The sequence below is a fragment of the Heptranchias perlo genome, unplaced genomic scaffold, assembly GCF_035084215.1.
Source record: "Heptranchias perlo isolate sHepPer1 unplaced genomic scaffold, sHepPer1.hap1 HAP1_SCAFFOLD_225, whole genome shotgun sequence".
NCBI classification, from domain to species: Eukaryota; Metazoa; Chordata; class Chondrichthyes; order Hexanchiformes; family Hexanchidae; genus Heptranchias; species Heptranchias perlo.
This window is the reverse complement of record NW_027139239.1, coordinates 305,669-319,001: the sequence shown is the minus strand read 5'-3', so window position 1 is coordinate 319,001 and position 13,333 is coordinate 305,669. Positions and strand designations below refer to the sequence as shown.

Below are 13,333 nucleotides of genomic sequence, written 5' to 3'. Positions count from 1 at the left end.
AAATGAAAATAACCCACCAGGTTATCATGCTCAGTGTGTGACTGAAAGAGAAGAGGGAGCGGAGATGCCTCCTCGCCCTGTGGTGCCAGATCTCCAGCCTTGCCATCTCCTGTACTGGCTGCTCTGTGTCTCCCCATGATGTCGATAGCAGCCTCTTCCATTGGCGTGAGTGTTTGCTGTGACCTCCTCCTGTGCCATGACCTCCTGCTGTGTTGGTAATCCCACAGTTGTTTTCAACATGTATGAGGCAGCTTACCGTATTGTGCTTCGTTTCAGAGGATGGGCCGGAGGAGAAGGTTCAGAGGGTGGGCAGGAGGAGAAGGTTCAGAGGGTGGGAGGGAGGAGCAGGTTTGGAGGGTGGGAGGGAGGAGAAGGTTCAGAGGGTGGGAGGGAGGAGCAGGTTCGGAGGGTGGGGGGAGGAGAAGGTTCAGAGGGTGGGAGGGAGGAGCAGGTTCGGAGGGTGGGGGGAGGAGCAGGTTCGGAGGGTAGGAGGGAGGAGCAGGTTCGGAGGGTGGGGGGAGGAGCAGGTTCGGAGGGTGGGAGGGAGGAGCAGGTTCGGAGGGTGGGGGGAGGAGCAGGTTCGGAGGGTGGGGGGAGGAGCAGGTTCGGAGGGTGGGAGGGAGGAGAAGGTTCAGAGGGTGGGGGGAGGAGCAGGTTCGGAGGGTGGGAGGGAGGAGAAGGTTCAGAGGGTGGGGGGAGGAGCAGGTTCGGAGGGTGGGAGGGAGGAGAAGGTTCAGAGGGTGGGGGGAGGAGCAGGTTCGGAGGGTGGGAGGGAGGAGAAGGTTCAGAGGGTGGGGGGAGGAGCAGGTTCGGAGGGTGGGGGGAGGAGCAGGTTCGGAGGGTGGGGGGAGGAGCAGGTTCGGAGGGTGGGAGGGAGGAGCTGGTTCGGAGGGTGGGGGGAGGAGCAGGTTCGGAGGGTAGGAGGGAGGAGCAGGTTCGGAGGGTGGGCGGGAGGAGCAGGTTCGGAGGGTAGGAGGGAGGAGCAGGTTCGGAGGGTGGGGGGAGGAGCAGGTTCGGAGGGTGGGAGGGAGGAGAAGGTTCGGAGGGTGGGCGGGAGGAGCAGGTTCGGAGGGTAGGAGGGAGGAGCAGGTTCGGAGGGTGGGAGGGAGGAGAAGGTTCGGAGGGTGGGGGGAGGAGCAGGTTCGGAGGGTGGGAGGGAGGAGCAGGTTCGGAGGGTGGGAGGGAGGAGAAGGTTCAGAGGGTGGGAGGGAGGAGCAGGTTCAGAGGGTGGGCGGGAGGAGAAGGTTCGGAGGGTGGGAGGGAGGAGCAGGTTCAGAGGGTGGGAGGGAGGAGAAGGTTCGGAGGGTGGGAGGGAGGAGAAGGTTCAGAAGGTGGGAGGGAGGAGAAGGTTCGGAGGGTGGGCGGGAGGAGCAGGTTCAGAGGGTGGGCGGGAGGAGAAGGTTCGGAGGGTGGGAGGGAGGAGAAGGTTCAGAGGGTGGGAGGGAGGAGAAGGTTCAGAGGGTGGGAGGGAGGAGCAGGTTCGGAGGGTGGGCGGGAGGAGCAGGTTCGGAGGGTGGGCGGGAGGAGAAGGTTCGGAGGGTGGGAGGGAGGAGCAGGTTCAGAGGGTGGGAGGGAGGAGCAGGTTCGGAGGGTGGGCGGGAGGAGAAGGTTCGGAGGGTGGGAGGGAGGAGCAGGTTCGGTGGGTGGGAGGGAGGAGCAGGTTCGGAGGGTGGGCGGGAGGAGAAGGTTCAGAGGGTGGGCGGGAGGAGCAGGTTCGGAGGGTGGGAGGGAGGAGAAGGTTCAGAGGGTGGGCGGGAGGAGCAGGTTCGGAGGGTGGGAGGGAGGAGCAGGTTCGGAGGGTGGGAGGGAGGAGCAGGTTCGGAGGGTGGGCGGGAGGAGCAGGTTCGGAGGGTGGGAGGGAGGAGCAATGGTGTTCCCGCTGACTTATGGAGATCTATGGGAGGTGAGAAAGGGAGAGATTGATGGTGCTTCGGAAAAGGGTAAGAACATGCAGGGCTGTACAGAAAGTATGGGAGATGTGAAGGAGAGTCTTACCTTGGCAGTCCTGGAGAGATCATTAAACTTCTTACAAAACTCAGCCAGGTACTGGGGACATTGCTGACCAGCGTCACATGACACCATGCCCGATGATCAATTTGTCTTGGTCACCACCAACTGCCCATCGGTGAGGTAAATCCCCTTTCTATTGTGAACTTTGCTCCTTCAGCATTACTGCAGCTGCAGTCAAAAACCCTGGGCCGGGCTGGAGCCCCTCCTGCCCCCAGATACCTCTCAGAGTGTTGCTTCCTGCTCTGTCCGCAAAAAATGCACATCCCCTTTAAGCTGCTGCCCGTCGTTGAGAAGATGCAGCATTGCCTGATTAACCGACACCTGATTGGCAAACGGCCCATGAGCACTGATCATCCTCCTCGTGTCCTCAGCTGTCCTCCACTCTGTGAATGAGGGGTGACCCTGAAACTGGGACAGCCCCCCCTCCCCGATTCTACTGGGAGACCACTGTTCTCACTCGCCCCACCCAGCCCACCTCACCCCACCCCCCCACCACCCCACCCACCCACCCCCCCACCACCCCACACCCCCCCACCACCCCACCCACCCACCCCCCCACCCACCCACCCCTCCCATCACCCCCCACACACCCCCCACCACCCCACCCCCCCCACCCACCCACCCCTCCCACCACCCCACACACAGTGCGATAATGCGTGTGAAATAACATTGTGATAATGGCTGTAATAAAATAGTGCGATAATGGGTGTGTTATAACAGTGTGATAATGGGTGTAACATAACAGTTTCATATTCATTGTAAAATAACAGTGTGACAACGGGTGTAATATAAAAGTGTAATAATGGGTGTAATATAACAGTGTGATAATGGGTGTAATATAACAGTGTGATAATGGGTGTATTATGTGTGATAATAGGTATAATATGAGTGATAGTGGGATAATAGCTGTAATAAAGCAGTGTGATAAAAGGTGTATTATATGTGTGATAATGGGTGTAATATAATAGTGCGATATTGGGTGTGATATAACTGTGATAATAAGTATAAAATAACAGTGTGATAATAGATGTAATATAACATCGTTATAATGTGTGTAATATAACAGTGTTATAATGGGTGTAATATAATAGTGTAATAATGGATGTAATATAATAGTGTAATAATGGATGTAATATAATAGTGTAATAATGGGTGTAATATAATAGTGTAATAATGGGGGTAATATAACAGTGTTTATAATGGGTGTAATATAATAGTGTAATAATGGGGGTAATATAACAGTGTTTATAATGGGTGTAATATAACATTGTTATAATGGGTGTAATATAATAGTGTAATAATGGGGGTAATATAACAGTGTTTATAATGGGTGTAATATAACAGTGTTATAATGGGTGTAATATAATAGTGTAATAATGGGTGTAATATAATAGTGTAATAATGGGTGTAATATAACATTGTTATAATGGGTGTAATATAACAGTGTTTATATTGGGTGTAATATAACAGTGTTATAATGGGTGTAATATAATAGTGTAATAATGGGGGTAATATAATAGTGTAATAATGGGGGTAATATAATAGTGTAATAATGGGGGTAATATAATAGTGTAATAATGGGGGTAATATAATAGTGTAATAATGGGGGTAATATAATAGTGTAATAATGGGGGTAAGCGGATTGTCATTAACAGTGTGGTTAGACTGGCTTATTGTAATGGAGGGGGGTTGGGGGAGGCTGAGTGAGCTGCTATAACCTTGTGTGTTTTACAGGCACAGGGGGAGTGCGGCAGTCTGTCTCTGCAGCATCACATGCTGGAGCCTGTGCAGAGAATCCCTCGCTACCAGATGCTGCTGAAGGACTACCTGAGGAAGCTGCCGTTGGACTCATCAGACAGGACCGATGCAGAGAGTAAGAGCAGGGCGTTGGTGCATTATCCGCCCCAGAGTGGGCACCACCAGTGTGATTCTATCCTTCCACTAGAATTAACCAGAGAACTCCTGGACCCACTGTAGACCCAAAAACTGATAGTTACACCGCCCATTACTGACCCGGTTACACCGCCCATTACTGACCCGGTTACACCGCCCATTACTGACCCGGTTACACCGCCCATCACTGACCCGGTTACACCGCCCATCACTGACCCGGTTACACCGCCCATCACTGACCCGGTTACACCGCCCATCACTGACCCGGTTACACCGCCCATCACTGACCCGGTTACACCGTCCATCACTGACCCGGTTACACCGCCCATTACTGACCCGGTTACACCGCCCATCACTGACCCGGTTACACCGCCCGTTACTGACCTGGTTACACTGCCCATCACTGACCCGGTTACACTGCCCATTACTGACACGGTTACACTGCCCATTACTGACCCGGTTACACTGCCCATCACTGACCCGGTTACACTGACCGCCCGTCACTGACCCGGTTACACTGACCGCCTGTCACTGACCCGGTTACACTGCCCATTATTGACCAGGTTACACTGCCCATTACTGACCCGGTTACACTGACCGCCGGTCACTGACCCGGTTACACTGCCCATTACTGACCCGGTTACACTGACCGCCCGTCACTGACCCGGTTACACTGCCCGTCACTGACCCGGTTACACTGCCCGTTACTGACCCGGTTACACTGACCGCCGGTCACTGACCCGGTTACACTGCCCATTACTGACCCGGTTACACTGACCGCCCGTCACTGACCCGGTTACACTGCCCGTCACTGACCCGGTTACACCGCCCGTCACTGACCCGGTTACACCGCCCATTACTGACCCGGTTATACTGCCCGTTACTGACCCGGTTACACTGACCGCCCGTCACTGACCCGGTTACACTGCCCATCACTGACCCGGTTACACTGCCCATCACTGACCCGGTTACACCGCCCGTCACTGACCCGGTTACACTGACCGCTCGTCACTGACCCGGTTACACTGACCGCCTGTCACTGACCCGGTTACACTGCCCATCACTGACCCGGTTACACTGCCCATTACTGACCCGGTTACACTAACCGCCGGTCACTGACCCGGTTACACTGCCCATTACTGACCCGGTTACACTGACCGCCCGTCACTGATCCGGTTACACTGCCCGTTACTGACCCGGTTACACTGCCGGTCACTGACCCAGTTACACTGCCCGTCACTGACCCGGTTATACTGCCGGTCACTGACCCGGTTACACTGCCCATTACTGACCCGGTTACACTGCCGGTCACTGACCCGGTTACACTGCCCGTTACTGACCCGGTTACACTGACCGCCCGTCACTGACCCGGTTACACTGCCCGTTACTGACCCGGTTACACTAACCGCCGGTCACTGACCCGGTTACACTGCCCATTACTGACCCGGTTGCACTGACCGCCCGTTACTGACCCGGTTACACCGACCGTCACTGACCCGGTTACACTGACCGCCCGTCACTGACCCGGTTACACTGCCCGTTACTGACCCGGTTACACTAACCGCCGGTCACTGACCCGGTTACACTGCCCATTACTGACCCGGTTACACTGACCGCCCGTTACTGACCCGGTTACACTGCCCGTTACTGACCCGGTTACACTAACTGCCCGTCACTGATCCGGTTACACCACCCGTCACTGACCCTGTTACACCGCCCGTTACTGACCCGGTTACACTGACCGCCCGTCACTGACCCGGTTACACTGACCACCCGTCACTGACCCGGTTACATTGCCCGTTACTGACCCGGTTACACTGACCGCCCATTACTGACCCGGTTACACTGACCGCCCGTCACTGACCCGGTTACACTGACCGCCTGTTACTGACCTGGTTACACTGACCGCCCGTCACTGACTCGGTTACACTGACCGCCCGTCACTGACCCGGTTACACCGCCCGTTACTGACCCGGTTACACTGACCGCCCGTCACTGACCCGGTTACACTGCCCGTTACTGACCCGGTTACACCGCCCGTTACTGACCCGGTCACACCGCCCGTTACTGACCCAGTTACACTGACCGCCCATCACTGACCCGGTTACATCGCCCATTACTGACCCGGTTACACTGACCGCCCATCACTGACCCGGTTACACTAACCGCCCGTCACTGACCCGGTTACACTAAACGCCCGTCACTGACCCGGTTACACTGCCCGTTACTGACCCGGTTACACCGCCCATTACTGAACCGGTTACACTTACCGCCCGTCACTGACCCGGTTACACCGCAAATTACTGAACCGGTTACACTGACCGCCCATCACTGACCCGGTTACACCACCCATAACTGACCCGGTTACATTGACCGCCCGTCACTGACCCGGTTACACCGCCCATTACTGACCTGGTTACACTGCCCGTCACTGACCCGGTTACACTGCCCATTACTGCCCCGGTTAACCCGCCCGTCACTGACCCGGTTACACCGCCCATTACTGACCTGGTTGCACTGACCGCCCATCACTGACCCGGTTACACTAACCGCCCGTCACTGACCCGGTTACACTAAACGCCCGTCACTGACCCGGTTACACTGCCCGTTACTGACCCAGTTACACCGCCCATTACTGAACCGGTTACACTGACCGCCCGTTACTGACCCGGTTACACCGCCCATTACTGACCCGGTTACATTGACCGCCTGTCACTGACCCGGTTACACTGCCCGTTACTGACCCGGTTACACCACCCATAACTGACCCGGTTACATTGACCGCCCGTCACTGACCCGGTTACACCGCCAATTACTGAACCGGTTACACTGACCGCCCGTTACTGACCTGGTTACACCACCCATAACTGACCCGGTTACATTGACCGCCCGTCACTGACCCGGTTACACCGCCCATTACTGACCTGGTTACACTGCCCGTCACTGACCCGGTTACACTGCCCATTACTGCCCCGGTTAACCCGCCCATCACTGACCCGGTTACACCGCCCATTACTGACCTGGTTGCACTGACCGCCCATCACTGACCCGGTTACACTAACCGCCCGTCACTGACCCGGTTACACTAAACGCCCGTCACTGACCCGGTTACACTGCCCGTTACTGACCCAGTTACACCGCCCATTACTGAACCGGTTACACTGACCGCCCGTTACTGACCCGGTTACACCGCCCATTACTGACCCGGTTACATTGACCGCCCGTCACTGACCCGGTTACACTGCCCGTTACTGACCCGGTTACACCACCCATAACTGACCCGGTTACATTGACCGCCCGTCACTGACCCGGTTACACCGCCAATTACTGAACCGGTTACACTGACCGCCCGTTACTGACCTGGTTACACCACCCATAACTGACCCGGTTACATTGACCGCCCGTCACTGACCCGGTTACACCGCCCATTACTGACCTGGTTACACTGCCCGTCACTGACCCGGTTACACTGCCCATTACTGCCCCGGTTAACCCGCCCGTCACTGACCCGGTTACACCGCCCATTACTGACCTGGTTGCACTGACCGCCCGTCATTGACCCAGTTACACTGAACGGCTGTCACTGACCCGGTTACACTGCCCATTACTGACCCGGTTACACTAACCGCCGGTCACTGACCCGGTTACACTGACCGCCCGTCACTGATCCGGTTACAATTCCCGTCACTGAACCGGTTACACTGCCCGTTACTGACCCGGTTACACTGCCCGTTACTGACCCGGTTACACTGACCGCCCATCACTGACCCGGTTACACTGACCGCCCGTCACTGACCCGGTTACACTGACCGCCCGTCACTGATCCGGTTACAATTCCCGTCACTGACCCGGTTACACCGCCCGTTACTGACCCGGTTACACTGCCCGTTACTGACCCGGTTACACCGCCGGTCACTGACCCGGTTACACTGCCCATTACTGACCCGGTTGCACTGACCGCCCGTTACTGACCCGGTTACACCGACCGTCACTGACCCGGTTACACTGACCGCCCGTCACTGACCCGGTTACACTGCCCGTTACTGACCCGGTTACACTAACCGCCGGTCACTGACCCGGTTACACTGCCCATTACTGACCCGGTTACACTGACCGCCCGTTACTGACCCGGTTACACTGCCCGTTACTGACCCGGTTACACTAACTGCCCGTCACTGATCCGGTTACACCACCCGTCACTGACCCTGTTACACCGCCCGTTACTGACCCGGTTACACTGACCGCCCGTCACTGACCCGGTTACACTGACCACCCGTCACTGACCCGGTTACATTGCCCGTTACTGACCCGGTTACACTGACCGCCCATTACTGACCCGGTTACACTGACCGCCCGTCACTGACCCGGTTACACTGACCGCCTGTTACTGACCTGGTTACACTGACCGCCCGTCACTGACTCGGTTACACTGACCGCCCGTCACTGACCCGGTTACACCGCCCGTTACTGACCCGGTTACACTGACCGCCCGTCACTGACCCGGTTACACTGCCCGTTACTGACCCGGTTACACCGCCCGTTACTGACCCGGTCACACCGCCCGTTACTGACCCAGTTACACTGACCGCCCATCACTGACCCGGTTACATCGCCCATTACTGACCCGGTTACACTGACCGCCCATCACTGACCCGGTTACACTAACCGCCCGTCACTGACCCGGTTACACTAAACGCCCGTCACTGACCCGGTTACACTGCCCGTTACTGACCCGGTTACACCGCCCATTACTGAACCGGTTACACTTACCGCCCGTCACTGACCCGGTTACACCGCAAATTACTGAACCGGTTACACTGACCGCCCATCACTGACCCGGTTACACCACCCATAACTGACCCGGTTACATTGACCGCCCGTCACTGACCCGGTTACACCGCCCATTACTGACCTGGTTACACTGCCCGTCACTGACCCGGTTACACTGCCCATTACTGCCCCGGTTAACCCGCCCGTCACTGACCCGGTTACACCGCCCATTACTGACCTGGTTGCACTGACCGCCCATCACTGACCCGGTTACACTAACCGCCCGTCACTGACCCGGTTACACTAAACGCCCGTCACTGACCCGGTTACACTGCCCGTTACTGACCCAGTTACACCGCCCATTACTGAACCGGTTACACTGACCGCCCGTTACTGACCCGGTTACACCGCCCATTACTGACCCGGTTACATTGACCGCCTGTCACTGACCCGGTTACACTGCCCGTTACTGACCCGGTTACACCACCCATAACTGACCCGGTTACATTGACCGCCCGTCACTGACCCGGTTACACCGCCAATTACTGAACCGGTTACACTGACCGCCCGTTACTGACCTGGTTACACCACCCATAACTGACCCGGTTACATTGACCGCCCGTCACTGACCCGGTTACACCGCCCATTACTGACCTGGTTACACTGCCCGTCACTGACCCGGTTACACTGCCCATTACTGCCCCGGTTAACCCGCCCATCACTGACCCGGTTACACCGCCCATTACTGACCTGGTTGCACTGACCGCCCATCACTGACCCGGTTACACTAACCGCCCGTCACTGACCCGGTTACACTAAACGCCCGTCACTGACCCGGTTACACTGCCCGTTACTGACCCAGTTACACCGCCCATTACTGAACCGGTTACACTGACCGCCCGTTACTGACCCGGTTACACCGCCCATTACTGACCCGGTTACATTGACCGCCCGTCACTGACCCGGTTACACTGCCCGTTACTGACCCGGTTACACCACCCATAACTGACCCGGTTACATTGACCGCCCGTCACTGACCCGGTTACACCGCCAATTACTGAACCGGTTACACTGACCGCCCGTTACTGACCTGGTTACACCACCCATAACTGACCCGGTTACATTGACCGCCCGTCACTGACCCGGTTACACCGCCCATTACTGACCTGGTTACACTGCCCGTCACTGACCCGGTTACACTGCCCATTACTGCCCCGGTTAACCCGCCCGTCACTGACCCGGTTACACCGCCCATTACTGACCTGGTTGCACTGACCGCCCGTCATTGACCCAGTTACACTGAACGGCTGTCACTGACCCGGTTACACTGCCCATTACTGACCCGGTTACACTAACCGCCGGTCACTGACCCGGTTACACTGACCGCCCGTCACTGATCCGGTTACAATTCCCGTCACTGAACCGGTTACACTGCCCGTTACTGACCCGGTTACACTGCCCGTTACTGACCCGGTTACACTGACCGCCCATCACTGACCCGGTTACACTGACCGCCCGTCACTGACCCGGTTACACTGACCGCCCGTCACTGATCCGGTTACAATTCCCGTCACTGACCCGGTTACACCGCCCGTTACTGACCCGGTTACACTGCCCGTTACTGACCCGGTTACACCGCCCGTCACTGACCCTTTACACCGCCCATCACTGACCCGGTTACACCGCCCGTTACTGACCCGGTTACACTGACCGCCCGTCACTGAGCCGGTTACACTGACCGCCCGTCACTGACCCGGTTACATTGCCCGTTACTGACCCGGTTACACTGACCGCCAATTACTGACGCGGTTACACTGACCGCCCGTCACTGACCCGGTTACACTGACCGCCTGTTACTGACCTGGTTACACTGACCGCCCGTCACTGACCCGGTTACACTGCCCGTTACTGACCCGGTTACACCGCCCGTTACTGACCCGGTCACACCGCCCGTTACTGACACAGTTACACTGACCGCCCATCACTGACCCGGTTACATCGCCCATTACTGACCCGGTTGCACTGACCGCCCATCACTGACCCAGTTACACTAACCGCCCGTCACTGACCCGGTTACACTAAACGCCCGTCACTGACCCGGTTACACTGCCCGTTACTGACCCGGTTACACCGCCCATTACTGAACCGGTTACACAGACCGCCCGTTACTGACCCGGTTACACCACCCATAACTGACCCGGTTACATTGACCGCCCGTCACTGACCCGGTTACACTGACCGCCCATCACTGATCCGGTTACACCACCCATAACTGACCCGGTTACATTGACCGCCCGTCACTGACCCGGTTACACTGCCCGTTACTGATCCGGTTACACCGCCCGTCACTGACCCGGTTACACCGCCCATTACTGACCTGGTTACACTGCCCGTCACTGACCCGGTTACACCACCCATTACTGACCTGGTTACACTGACCGCCTGTCACTGACCCAGTTACACTGAACGGCTGTCACTGACCCGGTTACACTGACCATTACTGACCCGGTTAACCCGCCCGTGACTGACCCAGTTACACCGCCCATTACTGACCTGGTTACACTGACCGCCCGTCACTGACCCAGTTACACTGAACGGCTGTCACTGACCCGGTTGCACCGCCCATTACTGACCTGGTGACACTGACCGCCTGTTACTGACCCGGTTACAATGACCATTACTGACCCGGTTACACTGACCGCCGGTCACTGACCCGGTTACACTGCCCGTCACTGTCCCGGTTACACTGACCGCCCGTCACTGACCCGGTTACACTGCCCGTTACTGACCCGGTTACACCGCCCATTAGTGACCCGGTTACACTGACCGCCCGTCACTGACCCGGTTACACTGCCCGTCACTGACCCGGTTACACTGACCGCCCGTCACTGACCCGGTTACACTGCCCGTCACTGACCCGGTTACACCGCCCATTACTGACCCGGTTACACTGACCGTCCGTCACTGACCCGGTTACACCGCCCGTTACTGACCCAGTTACACCGCCCATTACTGACCCGGTTACACCGCCCGTCACTGACCCGGTTACACCGCCCGTTACTGACCCAGTTACACCGCCCATTACTGACCCGGTTACACTGACCGTCCGTCACTGACCCGGTTACACTGCCCATTACTGACCCGGTTACACTGCCCGTTACTGACCCGGTTACACTGCCCGTCACTGACCCAGTTACACCGCCCGTCACTGACCCGGTTACACCGCCCGTCACTGACCCGGTTACACCGCCCGTCACTGACCCGGTTACACCGCCCGTCACTGACCCGGTTACACCGCCCGTCACTGACCCGGTTACACCGCCCATTACTGACCCGGTTACACCGCCCATTACTGACCCGGTTACACTGACCGCCCATCACTGACCCGGTTACACCACCCATAACTGACCCGGTTACACCGCCCGTCACTGACTTGGTTAACCCGCCCGTCACTGACCCGGTTACACTGCCCATTACTGACCCGGTTACACTAACCGCCGGTCACTGACCCGGTTACACTGCCCATTACTGACCCGGTTAAACTGACCGCCCGTCACTGATCCGGTTACACTGCCCGTTACTGACCCGGTTACACTGCCGGTCACTGACCCAGTTACACTGCCCGTCACTGACCCGGTTACACTGCCGGTCACTGACCCGGTTACACTGCCCGTTACTGACCCGGTTACACTGCCCATTACTGACCCGGTTACACTGCCGGTCACTGACCCGGTTAACTGCCCGTTACTGACACGGTTACACTGACCGCCCGTCACTGACCCGGTTACACTGCCCGTTACTGACCCGGTTACACTAACCGCCGGTCACTGACCCGGTTACACTGCCCATTACTGACCCGGTTACACTGACCGCCCGTTACTGACCCGGTTACACCGCCCGTCACTGACCCGGTTACACTGACCGCCCGTCACTGACCCGGTTACACTGCCCGTTACTGACCCGGTTGCACTAACCGCCGGTCACTGACCCGGTTACACTGCCCATTACTGACCCGGTTACACTGACCGCCCGTTACTGACCCGGTTACACTGCCCGTTACTGACCCGGTCACACTAACCGCCCGTCACTGATCCGGTTACACCGCCCGTCACTGACCCTGTTACACCGCCCGTTACTGACCCGGTTACACTGATCGCCCGTCACTGACCCGGTTACACTGACCACCCGTCACTGACCCGGTTACATTGCCCGTTACTGACCCGGTTACACTGACCGCCCATTACTGACCCGGTTACACTGACAGCCCGTCACTGACCCGGTTACACTGACCGCCTGTTACTGACCTGGTTACACTGACCGCCCGTCACTGACTCGGTTACACTGACCGCCCGTCACTGACCCGGTTACACCGCCCGTTACTGACCCGGTTACACTGACCGCCCGTCACTGACCCGGTTACACTGCCCGTTACTGACCCGGTTACAACGCCCGTTACTGACCCGGTCACACCGCCCGTTACTGACCCAGTTACACTGACCGCCCATCACTGACCCGGTTACATCGCCCATTACTGACCCGGTTACACTGCCCGTCACTGACCCAGTTACACCGCCCGTCACTGACCCGGTTACACCGCCCGTCACTGACCCGGTTACACCGCCCATTACTGACCCGGTTACACCGCCCATTACTGACCCGG

General features: G+C 57.5%; 1 protein-coding gene across 1 annotated transcript in view; it reads left to right on the top strand.

Annotated features, from left to right (window-relative positions):
- The window catches only part of LOC137310139 (FYVE, RhoGEF and PH domain-containing protein 2-like), a 464,040-nt gene that overhangs the window by 163,569 nt on the left and 287,138 nt on the right, over nucleotides 1-13,333 (top strand). Inside the window, exon 7 of the mRNA XM_067978112.1 lies at nucleotides 3,745-3,883. Coding sequence (XP_067834213.1) covers nucleotides 3,745-3,883 — 139 coding nt within the window. The remainder of the gene's footprint in view (nucleotides 1-3,744; nucleotides 3,884-13,333) is intronic.